The 18,141-nt window shown below is 44.5% G+C and overlaps 1 protein-coding gene and 1 pseudogene across 16 annotated transcripts in view; both read left to right on the top strand.

Moving 5' to 3' along the window:
* Window positions 1-18,141, top strand: part of Bend7 (BEN domain containing 7) — an 84,665-nt gene that overhangs the window by 19,373 nt on the left and 47,151 nt on the right. For 10 of the 15 annotated variants that reach the window (XR_015449583.1, XR_015449585.1, XM_013078516.3 and 7 more), the window contains exons 2-4: window positions 6,752-7,048; window positions 10,911-11,063; window positions 16,772-17,043. Coding sequence is in view for 13 of the 15 variants with exons in the window: in XM_013078510.3 (XP_012933964.1) it covers window positions 6,752-7,048; window positions 10,911-11,063; window positions 16,772-17,043 (722 nt within the window). In the remaining 2 variants the exon portion in view is untranslated. Of the gene's footprint in view, window positions 1-6,751; window positions 7,049-10,910; window positions 11,064-16,771; window positions 17,044-18,141 lie in introns of those variants that run through there. The other 5 variants (XM_087207051.1, XM_087207050.1, XM_013078515.3 and 2 more) reach the window with 1 other exon arrangement.
* LOC101705982 (nucleolar GTP-binding protein 2 pseudogene) lies at window positions 11,071-16,946 on the top strand (annotated as a pseudogene). Its single transcript, XR_015449580.1, has 2 exons — window positions 11,071-16,712; window positions 16,822-16,946. The product of XR_015449580.1 is annotated as a nucleolar GTP-binding protein 2 pseudogene (transcript).

The following is an 18,141-nucleotide window of genomic DNA, read 5'->3' as shown; positions in this document are numbered from 1 at the left end:
TGTTTTGCCTTGTTGATAGAAGAACAGTGCCCCACTCATAATACCCCAAAGTACATTTGGATGGAATTAAGTCCCTCAGTGGCCATTAAGCAACTCAACTCTTGCTCATTTAACCTTTTCCTTGTTCTTTTAATCATTTTTGTTGGGTTTTTCATTACCTCCTCAAGTTTCTCAATGGCCTCTTTAAAATAGGACAGAACCAGAGTAGTACGTCTGGCCCACACTGTTGTGGAAAGGTTATACCCCATTTCTGCACAGTTTCATCTGTCCATTCTGCTAAGGTGAGTCTCTCATCTTGGATACCCGGGTGGGGTTTTGCTCTTGGGTCAGGGAGAATGAGGTACTTGTGCTTGTTACTTGCCTCAGGAGAGACAAGTTTGACTTAGCACCTTGGGAACAAATTGTTGTGTCTTGTGTCTAGATGTCCCCACAGCCTCATGCGGTCACAGGTGGGGCTTTTTCAGAGGTGGCTGGATCTAGGGTGTGACACTGGGATTGATTCATGGTATAGTGCTAGGCTCAAGGGCACTAGGATTAAGGCCATGAGTGCTGCCTGCCCTAAGTAGTCTGGATAAAATAAAAGGAGCAGAAAGACACTGTTCAGGTCCTTTGTTGCTCTTGCTGTCTTCTGCCTATGAACTGTTTCTTCCCTTTGATGCCCTCTGCCCTGTGCCACCCTGCCTTGGAGCCAGTCAGCTATGGACTGAAACCTCTAAAATGTGAGCTAAATAAACCTTTCCCCCTTTAACTTTGGGTGTCAGGTATTTTGTCTCAGCAGTGAGAGAAAAGTAACTAAGATACAAATGAAGTCATATCTCTTTTAATATTTAAATGTCTGTTTTGGACTCTCCACCTGGTAGGCTAATAGAGAATTCAGGAGCTCCCTGTTGAGTGTCCTCCAGTCTCTGTAGTTGGTCGTGACCTGAGGACGTTTGCAGAGACCGGGGTCCTCATTGAAGGGAATGGTACTGGCGTCCTGTTTCATGGTCAGCTTTACTCAACAGCTGCACTTCCAAGTGCATGCTTAGAATCCAAACTTTCTCATCAGAGTGACTCTGACAGGACTAAGGTGTAGCTCAGTGGTAGAAAGTATACTTAGCATATGCCAAGGCTCTGGGTTCAAGCGCCAGCACTGTGTGCATACACACACACACACACACGAAGCTTCTTATGTCCCAGTTCTCTGCAACTGTATTTTTCTAATTCTCTGGCCACCGTAGCATCTGTGTAGGCACCTGAGCTAGAAACCTTGCAGTTATCTTGCATCGATTCGTCTGTCGTCACCCTCACCCCATCCGCCACTGGATAATTTCCAAGCCCATTGGGTTAAAGTTTCCCAGCATCTTATTTCCATCTTCTCTCTCCATTCCCATCCGCCAAGTCCTGGTAAAGGGTATCTGTCATCACTGTGTAGGCTTTACCACTCTCTCTCTCTCTACCAGTTTCACCGTAATTTTGCCATAATTGTTTTTCTAAAGAATATGTCTGATTATTTCCTATCCTTCTATTAAAAGAGATAATGAAGTTGTTACCCAGCATAGTGACCCATTGTAGACTTTGACCTTAACCTGGCACACAAGGTCCTTAATGGGATGCTGATCTCCCTGACCTCTCAGCTACATCGCCTGCCACAGCTCCTCTGAATCCTGAGCTGCTACTCAGGAGGAGGGGCGGAAGGCAGCAGGGCTCTCTGAGCTCCTTCCAGAGGCAGGAAGAGGGAGAATCTAGGAACCAGGAGAAAGCCAAGTTCACTGTCTCCCATGTTCGCGTTGTCCATTGTCCACAGGTGAAGTGGTGTCCTCTGGGGAGAGTAGGGTTTTAGCCCCAGGAAGGAAGCAGAAAGTGTCATCTGCAAATGGCAGAGGACTTCCTGTCTAAGCACCTGACTAGTTCTGGAGGACTGATAGAAATAGGGATCCATAGACTGGGCACGGTCAGGACATTTTTCAGAGCAATACATCCATGTAAAGGGGCATGGGTAAAGGATATTGAGAGATTTAGAGAGCAGTGCTTTTCATTTGGTGTCCAGTGATGTGTATTTTTGGAACCTTGGAGCTCCTCCATAAAATGTTTGTTGAATAGTTTATTTCTGGTACCTTCTTACTCTTTTGTATTAATATACTGTTTACTACTTTGTGTTGCATTTACTTCTATTGGATTTCATTATGTTTTTGATAAGCCAGTTCTTTCATACTTACTTGAGAAAGGCTTATGGAATGCCTCTATATCCATCAAGATCAGTAACTGTTCTTCGTGTGTCTTCATAATGACAAGGCAATATAGATGGACATGTGCTGTGTATATACAGCCACTCTGTGTTTGTATGCTGTCCTCTTTTATTGCCCCAGGCTGTGAGTAACATACTCTGCACAGTGTATCCTAGCCAAGTTAAGGCAGGTTCTCTGTGGTGACTTGTCTGTTGCCCTCCTACTTAGCACATAGGCAAGACTCTATCATATAAATTCTTTATGTAGAGGGAAGTGACCTAAGACAGTACTGACATTTACTAAGGAGTAGAATTCAGCCTACATTCTTCTCTAGACCTTGTCCATGGAGTATGGTTACTATACTCTTAAAAGGAATTCAGTTAAGGGCCGGGGATTTAGCTCAGTGGTGCTGGCACCTGCCTAGCAAGCGCAAGGTCTTGAGTTCAATCCCTGGTACCAAAATAAATAAAGAAAGAAAGAAAGAAAGGAATTCAGTTAAGATTGTTTTACCAATAAGGTAGCCACGTTGCACAGCTTTGTTAGAGTAACAATTCTTTTTATATTTTTCTGCTTGGAGTTGAGGGTAAGTGAAGACATCGACAAGCTTGGAAAGAAATCGGGAAAAATGCATGGGTTTCCTGGTAGAATCTCATTTCTCTGGATAGCTTCTTGCTTCTAAGCATTTCCTTTTCCAAATATCTGTAAAATAGAGGACTCTAATTAGAACTGGAAAGACAAAGTTCAACTAATGCTTCAATCTCATACTTTCCGCCATCTTTTAAAATGAGAGCTTGCGGTCCACTCTGATGGAATAGCCACTTTTCCTGAGGATACGCGTGAGTTCCAGAGGCATCAAGTACTTGGTTAACATCTTAGAAACTGAAAAACCTGTATCCCTCTTAGACTGCTTCTGTGTACTTCTTGGTTTCTGAGTAACCTGGTCCCCACTGAGATTCAGGAGACTGAAGTCTGAGAATACAGTGACTTGTCTGAGAGCCAGAGCAAGTTCAGTGCCATTGAGGAGTCCTGGCCTGAGGGCTCTGGCCCAGCGTCCTCCCGGGGCCTGCTAACAGCTGTTGTCTGAGCACTGCCACCCAGCCTGCCTGCCCCTGGGTTATATAGGTTGACTCTGTTATTGTGAGCTTCTTCGTTGGTTTTTGGGTCTCATTTCTGACCTTCTCCACATCTGTCCCGAGTATGCCAGGAAATCTTCTCTGCTGCAGCTTGTCACTCCCTGCATAGATAACCAGGCTCCAAGACCTCCTCCACCCAGGGACACACTCAAAGGCGATGGCCTCTGCCCTTCCTAGCTCTCTAGATAAAGAAGGTGGGGTTTGGCTGGCTCGGGAGACCAGAGACCATCCCTGAGTGCACGTTGTCCCCTAGGGCTTTCCCGCCAGCCCTGCTCACCCTGCCTAGGCTCTCCGAAGGTCCTCTCCGGAGAGACTTGTGCAGTTTGGCGGTCTTCCCGTCTGTGCTGTAAGATGCCCTGAGGCGGACACACCTTGAGCTCTCTCTGGCTACACTTGCTTCTGACCTTCGGCCATTGCCCTTCACAGCCCCACCCTCCTTCCCAAGCCCTGGTGGTGTGGGGGTTGCCTTTAGAAGACATCACCTTTGTGTGGGCAGCCAGCCACCACGGTCTGCTGACGCCTGCCTCTGTCCTTCCTCATCTCCACCTGCAGCTTAGGGTCCTGGTTGGATATAAAAATCATGCAAAACTCAAGGTGTATTTTCAGTCTTTTAATTTTCATAGGCATAAGTTCTAGAACTCTGAAACTAAAGTCATGACCAAGCAGACTTGCCCTTAGAAGGTCCCAGAATCCTTGGGACCTTTTTGTCTCCCAGTGGTAGCACTTTACCAGGGTTAATTGTGTCCTCAGAGCAGAGTGGGGACTGGACACCAGATGCCCCCCTGTCCTGTGATGGCAGGGTCCAGTGGAGGAGCGAGTAGGCACTGACTCGGGCCTGCGTGGCCTGGCTGACGGCAGCTCCCTCAGCCAGTCACCCCGGGTATGAGGAAGTGGCCAGCAGCCCTGTCAGTGAAGAGCAGTCTGTGTGAGCCTTCATGCACCGTGGTGGGCCTGGTTGGGACGTGGAGGGCGAAGGGCAAGAAAGCCGCTGCTTGTGCCGACGGTGCTGTGCACTGGCCAGGACGCTGTGTGAAGGGGTGGTCGGCATCTTCTGGTGGCTCCGGACACACCCTGCTCCCAGATATGGTCAGGACGTTGAGATGGTGCTGACTTCATACTGTTTAAATGGTGCTGTCCCCTTTATTCTCACGGATCTGGGTCATGATTGTTTCTCCATTGTAATCTTCACTGGTATTTGAAGTGGAAATAGTTTTATTACAAATTCAAATGTTTTTTCTGAAGCATATGTTAACATGTATCAACGTTGTAACCTTGGAAAAATGTGGGTTTTTTCTGTATTCACCAACATTCAGTATTAAAGGCAGAATTAGTATTTCTATTACCACTTTTCCTCTTTTTTTTCCACACCAGGGATCAAACTCTGGACCTACCACTTGCAAGGCAGGTGGCAGCACCCCTGAGCTAAGTCCACAGCCCCTTCTGTTGCCATGTTTGAAAGCTGTCGAGGTTGGGGTGTGGCTCAGTGGCAGAGTGTTGCTTAGCATGAGCAAAGTCCTAGGGTCCATCTGCAGTGTCTGCTCCCCAGACTTGAAGAGACTTAGTTCAAAATAGTATGTGAAATTTCCTTACATAGTATGTGCTAATGCAATACATATATCAATAAGCTAAATATCTAAGGTTTGTACAGTTGTTAGTTCTACTGAGAAATCTAGTTTACATGATGCCATTAAAACATTGTTACATTTTTATTTGCAAGAGCTGTTTTTCTTAATAGACCTTTCCTTTTGTCCTTTTCTTTTCCTCATAGTTTAAATTTCAAGCATTTAGTAGAGTGACTTCATGAATGGGCATAGATACCTGGACTTTATGCCCAGGTTAGAGGGGAAAAATAAAATGTGTCTTTTAATCTCTTCGAGAACGCTGGCAGTTGTACAGTTTGAGAAGATACTATAGGCTGGGTAGCTCAGTGCAAAGCACTTGCTTAGCATGTGCAAGGCCCTGGCTTCCATCCCCAGCAGTGCAGAAGGAGAAGAGAGTATGTCTAAAGTATCTCCCAGTAGATGATGGAAATATTTTCTGTGCAGTTTTATAGTCATCTTTAAGTTTACGAAGTATATGCAGTCCAGTATACAGGTACGTTAGTTTTTTTAAAAATCCCACAAGGGAAAAATAATCTCATTTTGGGGGGTGGTGGGGTTGTTTGTTTGTTTGTTTGTTTTGGCAGTACTGATTTGTTTGGCAGTTTTCGTTCTTATTGTGTTGGGAATTGAACCCAGGGCTTTATAGTGAGCTATAATCCCAGCCCTTTTTAAATTTTTTATTTTGAGACAGGGCCTCACTAAGATACTGAGTTGTCTGGGCTGGGTTTGGGATCCTTCTGCCTCAGCCTCCTAGAGTGCCGGAATTGCAGGCGTGTGCCACTCACTACCCTTGGCTGAGAAGGGGTCTTAACAAAGAAGTCAGTGTAAGTCAGTGCGTGGAGATGGTTGTGTAACAGTGTGACTGTGCTTTACCGGACTGTACACTTAGGGTTGTGATGGTAAATCTCATGTCACGTGCATTTCACCATGATCTTACGAAGCCGGTGGTAGGTGAAGTGGGTTTAGGAACAATCTGTTGCCTTTGCATGAAGTTACAGAGTTGGTGCTGCTGCAGGGAGGCGGCAGGCGATTTGGGGTGGGCATGGGTGAGTGGTGGGCTTGGTTCTCTCTGGGTGCGGAGGGGGACGGCTGCATTGCTGAAGGTCGGGTGCTTGTCCAGCTGACTGCCTAAGAGTGGGCGGGACCCCCAGGGACACCCTCAGGATGGTGCGATAGAGTCAGGCCACCAGAAGTGCAAGGTCCTCCTCATATGCCTCCAATACGTAGTATCCCTCGTTGTCTCCTGGTGTCCCCATGAGTGTGATGTCTCCACGATGGGTGTCAGCCTGGAGGACACCTGCTGTCAGTATCACTCCTCATGTGCCCTGCAGCCATTCTTAGAGAGCCTCGCGTCCCAGCAGGTAGCCTGCGTTCTTCCTGCTGGGGCACCTGCCTGCCGAGGCTAAACCGGGAGTGACCGGGCCGTCAGGGTCCCTCACACCTCCGTGTGGCTCTGGCTGAGCAGAGGGCTCTGCCCTTCCCAACTCATCCTTGCCTTTGGTCTCAGCCCATTTTCTTGTGATCCCCTTACTCAGAGAATGTTTCCGAGGCGGGCATGGATGTGCTCCTGGTGATGCGCACTGAGGAAAGCTTGGCCAGAGGAGACTAACGTGAGACGCCTCAGGACTGTGAGCAGTGTCTTCGGACCGTAGCCAGTTTTCCTGCCTTTAACTTTGATGAATTACTTAAGTTTGTGGAATCAGTCTTGCCCGTTTCCCAGGAACAGTTGTTTTGTTTTGGTTTTTTGGTAGCAGCCTATTTTTTTCCTTGTGCTAATTTCCAGTGCTAACTTTGGCCTTGGTTCCTTTAGGAGATGAAAGCATGGAAATTAAAAAACAAATCACAGGGATGAGAAGATTACTGAATGACAGCACTGGGAGGATATACCAGCGTGTTGGCAAAGAAGGAGAAAAATTAAAAGAAGAGCCCCAAGATTTGGATCTAGTGTGGCCTCCGCGTTTGAACTCCTCTGTGGAGGCACAGAGCCTCCCCCCTTCTTCACGAGCATGGAATGAGCTACCACCCCAAAGTGAGCAGTTCTCAGGGCAGTATGGTACCCGTTCTAGAACCTTCCAGAGTCAGCCACTCACTGCTGCCAGCTCCAATGGTATGGTTCTCATCAGACTTACAGAATGTACTTGTGGGGGGTCGTCCTGGCTTATCTTGTTTCTGAATATTCAGTTTGTTGTTTGAGATGCTTATTAAACTCTCCCTTACTCACTTTCACTGAGTTATTTCAGAAGATAAGGAAAACAATGAAGGAAAATGTAGAAGTATATAAAAGCACCTAGAACGGAGAATCAGCAAAAAAATGGAGGTTCTATGTCCCATGTGAAGATTTCCCAGTAGAGGTTTCAGCCCTTGAAGAACTTAAAAGTGTCCTCTGCTATCGGACACTAGGGCATAAATAGCTCCCTTCATCACTGAAAGAATCTGCTGGGCTGTATGCTGTATTGCTAGTATGTACAGTATATCCTCTTGCTCACTCCTTCACTTACAAGGGGTGATCAGAACATCCGGCGAGTGTTTCAACTTTTAGGAAATGGATAACAGCAGGAGATGCAATGCCACTAACCCCCTCAGATACCCCCCTTGCTTCAAACACACTTATCCCATTGTCCTTGCCACTTTCGGAAGCAGCTCTGGAGCCCTCTTTCATGAGTGTCTTTATCAGGTGTGATTAGAAATATGGTACTATACTTGATCTTAGCCAAAAAGCCAAGAAGCGATTTGTGACGACAAATATGGTGACTCCTGTAGCCAAGAGCCATCCAGTGGAAGGGCAGGCTCCTAAAACATTATAGTGGGTCCTCATTCACCAGATCTGACATTGTGCAACTTCTGGTTCTTCCCCAAAGTCAAAAAGATGAAAGGTAAATGCTTTGAATCATTTTAGAACATTGAAGTAGCTATGACAGTACAACTAACGGCTCTCACAAAAGGGCACTTCCAGAACTGCTGCAGAAGGTGGCAAGAATGATGGGATGAGCGTGTTCAAAACATGAAAACACGGAGGAATATTTTGAAGAGGGTTAATGGTAGTGTGTCTTTCACTGTAATACATTTTTTGTTTAAATATTCACGGTGGTTTTTGAGTATACCATGTAGCCTCATCATCAGAAGTGTGCTACTTAGGGAGAGGGCTGATAACCTCACATCTTTCAGGACCCCCTTCTTTAGACCCCCATTCTAGTGCTGGACCAAAGGACCCATATTTTCTAACTTGCCTCATTAGCACTGAAAAGTATTTCATTAAAATAAAATTTTCTTAGTCTCTAACTGTTAAGGGGGAGAATGACAATTATTTCCAAAGCTTAGGGAAAAAAATTGGTGCTTTTCTTGGTCATATTAATTTTCTATTCAGTGACATTGAACATATTTGTCTTATAAATTACGTATAGATATACAGACCTAAAGTTTTTGCAAAGTACAAGGGAAAAAATAGGACATTTTTAGTTTCCTTGAAAAGTTTTTCTTCCATTTATTTTCATTTCATTATATTCTTTGAGAAAAAGAAGCTTTGATTTGTTTTTCTCATTAAACACAATTTGCTATATCCAGTTCAGGGAGTGGAAAAGCCACAGTGAGACAGGGTGAGACCAGGGAGCCCAGAGACGAGCAGTCCCTTACTCTCGGCATCAGCTGGGCCAGTGTCAAGTTCACAGCCAGAGGGAGGTGGCTCTGTAAAGCTTTCTCCGTAAGAAGTCCTTTCTCTTAAAAATTAGAAAGTGATTGATGACGAGCTGAGAAGGATTGGTTTGTCCTCTAAAAATGACAAAGGCACTTAGACTAGTGCCTAGGAACACCATGCACGCCCACCTCACTCTCCTGCTGTTGAAGAGACAATAAGGAACATAAGATGCTTTAGGTATGTGTGGATAATTTTTGGGTGACCAGTGTTCTCTTTCCAGTACACAGCGAGGATAGTGGATTTGACTTGGAGAATGTTACTGATGTTAATGCAGATTACAAACATAAATTGCAGCCTCCTGTTCAAAATAGACTTTTTTGTGCTTACTGCTTATGCAGTCAATAAAAATGCATTATACAGTGGACCCTTGAATAACATGGGTTTGAACTGGGCAGGTCCATGTGAAGGATTTTTTTTTGGAGATTTATCACAGTTTAGGAAAACTCTCACATGAACCTCACAGCCTAGAAATAGGGAGAAAATTAAGAAGTTATATTCATGAACGCACAAAGTATCTATAGATAATAGTCTGTTTTATTATGTATGGACATAAACATGTGAAAATCTGTCATAATTTTTAAATTTATCAAAAGTCACGCACACCCACATGTAGACTATGCATGGCCCCATTCTCGGCTGAGCAATGTGAACGAATGTAGGGTGCACTATTGCACTGACACACTCACTGCTCAGTGCTCACTCACTGGCCGTGCAGACTGTACCAGTGGCGTTAATCCGACATCATCTCATGTGGCCACTGTAGGGTCAGCAGTTCTGCTCAGAAGTCCTCAACCAGTGTGGTGTGCCAGCTTGTGATCCCAGCAGTCTGAGACTCTAAGCAGGAGGATCTCAAGTTCATGGCCCAGCCGGTGATTTAGTGAAACTGCTTCACACAAGAAATGGGGGCAGGGCCTCAGTGCAAAATCCCTGGGTTCAGTCCTCAGTACTGAAAAACCGTTAAGCTTGGTTCTCTGGGTTTTTGATGGCACAGAGGGTTGGTACCCCTAACCTGCACAGAGTTCAAGGACCACCTTTATGTAACTGGGACTCCTATGATATTTCCCTGGAATTCTTTGTAGTTTTAAAGTTGTAACAGCTCAGTTTGGTACAATCTTTTTCTTTTTGGTACCGGGGATCGAACTCAGGACCTTGTGTTTTCGAGGCTTGCGAGGCAGGTGCAGTGCCACTGAACTAAATCCCCGACTGAAAAGTCTTGATGTAAATAATTGTGCTAAAAGTATTTTGTAGTTTTGTGGTGGTGAACTTTTCTTTAGTATCTACACATAATGCGTATTACAAGATTTAAATTATATCTAGTGTTGGGCCAGGGATTTAGCTCAGTGGTTTCGCCGCCTGCTGTGCAAGCGCAAGGACCCGAGTTTGATCCCTGGTACCAAAAAATCCCCCCAAAAACCCAAATAAATTATATCTAGTGTATAATTGGAACAAAACCGTGGAACTTACCTCACCCACCTAATGGAAGACTTAGGTGGCAGTTGTGCCCCACACTGCTCCATCTTACGATGTGAACTTTGGCACTGGAGGGGACCGAGCTGTCGGAGCCCCATCCCAGGCTGCCTGTGCCCCACAGACGGTATGGGGATGTCTGTTCACATGCAAGGCACACAGAACAGGATAATTTTATTCAAGAAAAGTGTGCCGAATTTACACAGTGATAAAGGCTATGGTGAGGGGAGTGGGAATGTAGGGCAGGAGTGAATAAAGGTGCAGGAGGTTCCTCTGTGAAGCCAGGGAAAGGCCACCCAGTAGCCCCTCTCACCTGTCCCCATAAAAGAGCTTCTATCCTCCTGCCCGGCACAGCCCAGCCAGAGGGAATTCCCTGTGTTCCCTCTGGCCACAGGTCTTCGCTTTTGAAATAACATGCTTCCTGTTAAAACTTTTTTAATGGACTCTCTTAATTCTTAATATGAACTCTGATAACAATACACAGCTGCAGTCTGGTAGCAGAGATGGAGGTGGTGGAGTGTTTTGCTTTGTACAAACTAGTGTGAGTGTGTTTGTAGTGACTTTTTAGGGTGTTGTTATCTGAGATAACTGGTCTGACAGCAGGGAGGCCTGCATGTGTTCTTTTGACACAGCCTAAACCTTACCTTATAGAAGTCTGGATAATCAGGTAAAGCCAGGCCCCCAAATCCAGGCTGTGAAAATTATTGAGTTTGTTTTCCTCAGGCACAGTTTCATACTAATTGCACACAACTGAAAATCCTGCCAACGAACCTTCTTCCCTCCCCTCTTTATAATTTTTTTTGTTTCTTAGGCACATGTCATTCTTTTCTCTCGTGCTCAGGAGAATTTCCAGTGGCGAATTTGTCAACTGGATCAAACTGCTGTACTTGTAACTGCCAGTCAACGTTGCAGGCCATTCTCCAGGAGCTCAAGACCATGCGGAAATTAATGCAGATCCAAGCAGGTACACAGAGCAGCCTCTCCAAGGGGCCTTTGTTCTTACTGCATATCTGGTGTCTTCCATTGGGATCTTCATTGTGCTTTTGTTACAGAATCCTTCTCACCTTGCTATCTTGCTGTGCCTTTTTTGAGAACCTATTGGCTCTGCTTTTTCAGTGACCCTGTGTGGTTTTTTCCTTAGCAAATCAAGAAAATTTGATTGCTTCTGATACCACTTGCATACTCATGTGCATGTAGTCAGTATCCTTCATACCATGACCTCCTGGTACTTCACAAATGCTAGTTAATTAAATCCCGGCACACGCTGTATGGAAGAGCCCATAGGAATTGTGCATCTCCCTGTGGAAGATGTTCATGGATGTGAGCCGCCGAGCAGTCTTGGTTACTTTTTTTTTTTGGTACTGGGTATCGAACTTGGGACCTTGCGCTTGTTAGGCAGGTAGCGGAACCACTGAGCTACATCCCCAGCCCAACCACCGAGAAGTCTTAAGCCTCAGGTTCCACTTCTGGCGTCTGTCCCTTGCATTTACCTGCAGTTCCCGCTGTAGCTGGGCAAGGTGAAGAACAGAAGAGAAAGGATTTGAAGTTGGGGGCGGACACCCCATTTCTCCTGAGCTTCTGGGTTTCACCTATAAAGACCTACCAGGATTGTTTTCAAATCAAACTGAGAAAGCAAACACAAATAACTTTCTAAGGTGTGATGCCAGCAGAAGCTATCTCATCATTGCTTTAAAGACCGTGCAGCATTTTCTAGAAGTCTGGAGGTCAAGGGCTTCATTGAGCAGCTCATTTTCTCATCTCCACCATTAGGAGGAAAAACAGATTGTTTTTTTGCCGCAGGTACAAGAAATAATAAATCATCTTATTAAGCCTTCCCCCTTGTCAGGGGAGACCGCTTGCTGTTAGTTAGGGAAAAGCAGGAAAATAGATAGCATAGGCCAATCGTGCCTGTCTGCCTACCCTTTCATCATCTGGTGTTCAGGAAGGTGATGGCTCAGAAACTGCTCTTGGTGCCACTGAGTGAATTCTAGTAGAACCCTAATACTTGGTGATGTGATTTTGATACAGAAAGCCTAACACTTGGCTATATCAGTCATTCAAGATCATATTAAAGTAAGGTGAGCTAAAGGCTGGCTGAAAAGCAGCATGTTTTAAAGTATTAAGTTTGGTCTTATGCCAAGGCAAAAACCAACATTTTGCTCAGGTCAGTAAGCATTTCATTCACCTTGTTCCACCACAATAGCCCGTGCTCTTATTAGCCTGGCAAAGGTTAGCATCTCTTAAAGAAGGGCCTCAGAAAGAAAGGTTACTTTATTATGTACAGATTCTTTTCTCAGAGGGAGAATTTGTTGTACTTAAGAAAATATGCATGTGAAATTGTAATGATTTATTTTGTTACTTAAGCTCCTTACTACTGAAATGGCAAAGTACAAATTGCAACCATTTAAATCCTTGACTGAAGCCTTTTTAGAATCTATTAAGTAAATGCCACTTTGTCACCCTGTATTCCTTTCTGAACCTTTGCAGATTAGGGATGTAAATGATTCCAAAGCTATGGATAGCATAAAGGATAAACTGAATAAATTACTCCCTTAATTTTCTTAAACTGAGAAAAACTTGTATGGGGTAGATTTATTTGTTTCATTACTAGTAAGACTTGGATTTAAATTATATTTTGAAAGTTTGACCTTTATTTTAGGGGCAAGACAAGGAGTGAGGTCAAGCAGTGAGGTCTGGATGCCAGAAGTTTGAGCTGTGTCTAGGTATTCAAAAGGAGAAGCCAGTTCGCAGGAAGTCGGGAGGAGGAAGGGGGGGGCGCCAGCAGAAGTGAGGTATTCTCGCGCTTGTGGTCTGGCCTGGTTTACGCGGCTCTCTTTGGCTGGGCCAGGAAGTTCCGAGCTCATTTACCCAGTAAGCCAGACCGGTCATTGTCCCATCGGCAAGATGGTGAAGCCCAAGTACAAAGGTCAGAGCACCATCAAGCCCTCTGAGTCCAGCATCAACCCGGATCGAGGACAGGGAGCAGAAGGACAAAACGTGAGGGACTGGGCTGCAATCCGGCGCCTGAACATGTATAGGCAAAAGGAGCGCAGGAATAGTTGTGGGAAAGTGATTAAGCCTCTGCAGTATCAATCAACGGTGGCTTCTGGCACAGTGGCACGAGTAGAGCCAAATATTAAATGGTTTGGAAACACACGTGTGATTAAGCAGTCTTCATTACAGAAATTTCAAGAGGAAATGGATACAGTTCTGAAGGATCCATGCAAAATTGTCATGAAGCAAAGCAAGAGTTACCAGTGTCTCTTCTCCATGGCGGAATCCAGCCTCATAACTCCAAGGTTCACATTCTTGACACGGAAAGTTTTGAAACTACGTTTGGTCCTAAGTGACAGAGAAAGTGGCCAAATTTATTTGCGAGTGATGTGCAGTCACTGATGGAAAAAGCTGAGATATCCACTGAGAGCTATGAACAGGGCAAGGATCTCGATTTGGTAACCAAAGACACTGGTGTGAGAAATGAAGCCCAAGAAGAGATATATAAGAAAGGATGGTCCAAAAGAATGTGGGGTGAGCTCTACAAGGTGATAGATTCATCAGATGTTGTAGTCCAAGTTCTTGATGCTAGAGATCCATTGGGTACCCGTTCCCCCCACACTGAGGCTTACTTGAAAAAGGAAAAACCCTGGAAGCGTCTTATTTTTGTACTTAACAAATGCGACCTTGTTCCAAACTGGGCAACAAAAAGAAGGGTTGCTGTCCTCTCCTAGGAGTATCCGACGCTTGCTTTCCGTGTGAGTCTTACTAACCCCTTTGGCAAAGGAGCATTCATTCAGCTTCTGCGGCAGTTTGGAAAGTTGCACACTGACAAGAAACAGATCAGCATTGGCTTCATCGGCTATCCAAATGTTGGCAAGAGCTCCGTGATCAACACATTGTGTTCCAAGAAAGTTTGCAATGTGGCCCGCATTGCAGGTGAAACAAACGTCTAGCAGTATATTACCGTGATGCGTCAGATATTCCTCATTGACTGTCCAGGTGTGGTTTACCCCTCTGAGGACTCAGAGTCGGACATTGTGCTGAAAGGAGTTGTTCAAGTTGAAAAAATTAAGTCTCCTGAAGACCGCATTGGTGCTGTCCTAGAACGAGCAAAACCAGAATATATCAGTAAGACATACAAGACTGATTCATGGGCAAATGCTGGGGACTTTCTTGAGAAGCTTGCTTTCCGCACTGGGAAATTATTAAAGGGTGGAGAGCCTGACTTAAAGACTGTGGGCAAGATGGTCCTTAATGACTGGCAGCGGGGCCGGATCCCTTTCTTTGTCAAACTACCCAATGCAGAGGCGCCTGCTACCCCCTGGCTTCCTCCTTCCTCATCTTTGGAAGATGCTACTGAAACAACCCAGAACAACTTGGAAGAGACTGCAGAGACCAAAGGTGAAGTTTCAGAATCTGTCATTGAGAAAGAAAAAGAAGAGGACCGTCCCTGTGATGCTAACTCTGAAATGCAGCAGATCCTTGCACGGGTTCGACAGAACTTCAGCAAAATCAATGTCGTGCCCCAGTTTTCTAGGGATGACCTGGTTCCTGTGGAGGTGTCAGAAGGCGAGGAAGAGCTAGAGAGCTTTTCTGCTTCTGAGGAGGAGGAGGAGCAGGAGCAGGACCAGCCAGATGTCAAGGAAGAGGCTCATCAGGAGTCCCAAGAAGAGCAAGTGGGAAACGACACCAAGCAGTGATAAAAGCCCTGGATGAGAAGATTGCAAAATACCAGAAGTTTTTAAACAAAGCCAAGGGTAAAAAGTTTTCAGCAGTCAGGATATCCAAGGGGTTAAGTGAAAAGGGTTTGCAAAGTCTGAAGAACGAAAAGAAACACCTAAAGAAGAAGAAGTAAATGAAACAGCACATACTAAAAAGGGAAGGAAGCGGAAGGCACAAAGAGAAGAGGAACAGTCAAGTAAAACTCAAAGGATGCTTACATCTAAGGAACGAAGGCGAGCAGCACGGCAGCAGCAGTCCAAACAAGTTGGTGTACGCTACTGTGAAACACACAGTGTGAAAAATAGGAACCGGAACAAAAAGAAGACCAAAGACTCAGAAGGACAAAAACACACACACAAAAAATTTAGACATAAGCAGTAACACCTAAAGAGTTTATTAAATTATACCAAAATGTGCAATTACAAAAAAAAAAAAAGGAGAAGCAAAAGTCAGAGAGCCGTGTGTTCTGTAAGTCAGAGACATTCTTACTTTGACCTGGATATGATGAAGTCAGAGAGGGCTGCAGCCCACTGGGCTTGATCATCGCATCCCTGGTCGCTTTGACCGGGGAGACAGGAGCATCCTGCCTGGAGTCAAAGTGGATAGAAAGAGAGAAGTTCTCAGCCCAGGCTGCACACTAGAGTTGCTGGAGGAGCCCTTAGCAGAATGCGGTGCCCAGGCCCTGCCCTGGACATTCCCCTGTCTTAATCTGGGCTGGGGATAAGGCACTGGAGTTGGTTTAAGAAACTGTTGGTTTTCATGTGCCGCTAAAGTCGAACACCAGTGAGACTACTGCTGAATGATTGTTTAAACAACTTTGCTTTTTTAGGTAGCTTATGTCCAATACTTCTAAATTTCCTTCCCTACTGGAGATGAAACTGTCAGGATCAAAGTGTAAATATTCTTTATTTTCAGACTGAAATAAGTAAAAGAAGTGATCCATGAGCATGTGAATTCGAAAACCATTTGTTTTTCTTGGCTCCTATTTATAGGTTTCTTTCTGTCATATCAGGCATATCCTGTGATCATACGTATTCAGGAAACCATATTAATACATGGAAATTCAATGCAAATTCAAGCCATACTTTCCTGCTCATGTTCCATTGGAAGTTTTTCACACGGTTAGCAAACACTGCTTCTCAGAGTGCACCTGTGAAAACTGTGCTTACCGTCTTGGAGTCTTTAAGTATGTGTTTACTATGCATACTTGGTCCTTGGCTGTGCTTTTCATCTTTGGAACTCAGACTGCTTCTAGATTTTACTAATTTGCTTGACTTGTATACAGAACTATATTCTTACTTTTCTGCTGCGTAAAACAAGTGTAGAGAAGCAGCAGGTCTAATGCCCTGTAACACTGCCCTAGAGAGGGTGGATGTGCACAGAGTATTTGATGAGGAAGGAGCTGCTGGGCTTGATGAAGGGAGTAGTGGGTATTCTCTACATGCTTACTGGCCCCATAACAGAATCCTCCCAAACTGTGCTTTTGATCAGTCTTGCCCATATGATTGTCATCTTTGTCCATTTTGGTATCTGTAGATCATTAGCAACTGATCGGCTAGCTCCAAATGACAGTTGGAACATTCCTGAAATGGGCTTCCCAGAAAGCATGGCGCTGTACCTAAATTTAAGTTCTGGAGTTCTCATTTATTTACAAATGCCACGTGATTCATGCCGTCATGGTCCAGTGTTTTCTCGTGGCTCTTGGTCTTTTCCTTGCATTTCAGCGAGCGATCCACTGGCGTAGGAGCAGGTTTCCCCTGGGTGTTTCCCTGCCCTTAGGGCTTTAAGTGCCCCAGTCTGCATCTGGTGCGGAGTAAGATATGTTTTGATGAGCTTTATCCTTGAGGGAGTTTCACTTCAGTGTCATTTTGCAGATGACAAAGCTGAACCCGGGGTAAGTTATTCTCAGTTAGACACAAGTGCCTGTACTGTATTTGTGTTTATTGTTCACAGTTGGAACTCAAAACAGACAACAACCCCCAATTTCCCTTATATGCTCCCAGCGAACTGCTGTCTCGCGCAAGAGAAATAGAAAGAAAAAAGTGCCCCCAAAGCCTGCAGAACCTGTTACTGGGAAGCAGAAGGCCAGTGTGGTAGTAGCGGAGAAGAAGCCAGCGGCAGTGGCCTTGGCGCAGTCTTCAGTGCAAGCCACCACCGAGCACACCGCCAGCGAGCAGAGCCGCATCCTGGGCCTTGGCATTGTTCTCCAGTCACCTTCCTCAGATGTAAGTCCACATCTTCAGGCTGCTGACTCTGCTGACTACAACTTTCAGTTTCTAGTTTTAGTACAATTTTCCCTTCACTAGTTCTGCCCAGAACAGCTGGGAGAACTTGGAAAATACCTGCAGAAAAGAGGAAAAGAAGACCAGTAATAACTTCTTTGCCTTCAATTTTCTTTCCCAAAACCTGTGTGCTCTATTTGTTTAAACATGTTTCCATTCTTTATCTCTGAAAGAAGAGGGCAGTGGCATAAATAATCTGCTCACTAATTTCTTTAACATTTTTAATTTCAAACTGGCAGTTTTCAATTTCCTTGTCGTAGAAAACTAAAGAACATAATTAAATCCTTTGGCGATAGGCATAAATGAACAGAAGCATACAGATAAGGTCATACCTTTCTGGAAACACAAACTAATAATAAAAAAGGAGCAGTGGTGCTAATTCTATTTTATAGATGCAAGCTACACTGCTAATTAGGTGGCAGTGCCATGCCATTTACTCGGTGTAATGATAGGTTAACGCTCGGCAGAGGTTTGCTATTTTAATATCATAGCTAGAGTGTTGTCACAGGCTTGATGCTGGATCACATCTGAGATATCTGTCTGACTTGCTGTTTTATATTCATAGGACCGTAAACGAATTTCTTTCATAATGTGCTCTACTTGCAGTCGTGTACTCTATTACAATATCTTTACCTAAATATGTTTATGTCTTGAACCTCAAGTTGTTGGCAGAGTTCTTAAAATAAAGAAGACTAAGTGATCTATTATTATCAGATCTCATAGGATGAGGATCCTGCTGCGAACTCCCACAGGCTTATATAGGATTGGAATCTGGCCCCACCTTTTAAACTTTAAGTAAAAATCAAGTTGCTATTTTAAAAAAAAGTATCTTTTCCATATTATAGGAAGACAGTTTGATAGCATATGTCCACATTGGGTCTGTAATGAAGGCAGGAAATAAAAATAATCATCTGTGGTGTTTTTAGACTAGAAAATAATTTAAACTTTTATCCACCCCTTTGTCTTAAGGGAGTATTTTTTAAATCTGTAAGTACATGCTACAATCATTAAGTAATTCTCCTACACTAAAATTTTAATTTA

Source organism: Heterocephalus glaber, unplaced genomic scaffold, assembly GCF_053883595.1.
Source record: "Heterocephalus glaber isolate CG9 unplaced genomic scaffold, H.glaber_assembly_v1.0 deba00000738, whole genome shotgun sequence".
Lineage (NCBI taxonomy): Eukaryota > Metazoa > Chordata > Mammalia > Rodentia > Bathyergidae > Heterocephalus > Heterocephalus glaber.
The sequence above is the reverse complement of the archived record's forward strand: the minus strand, read 5'-3'. Positions and strand labels throughout refer to the sequence as shown.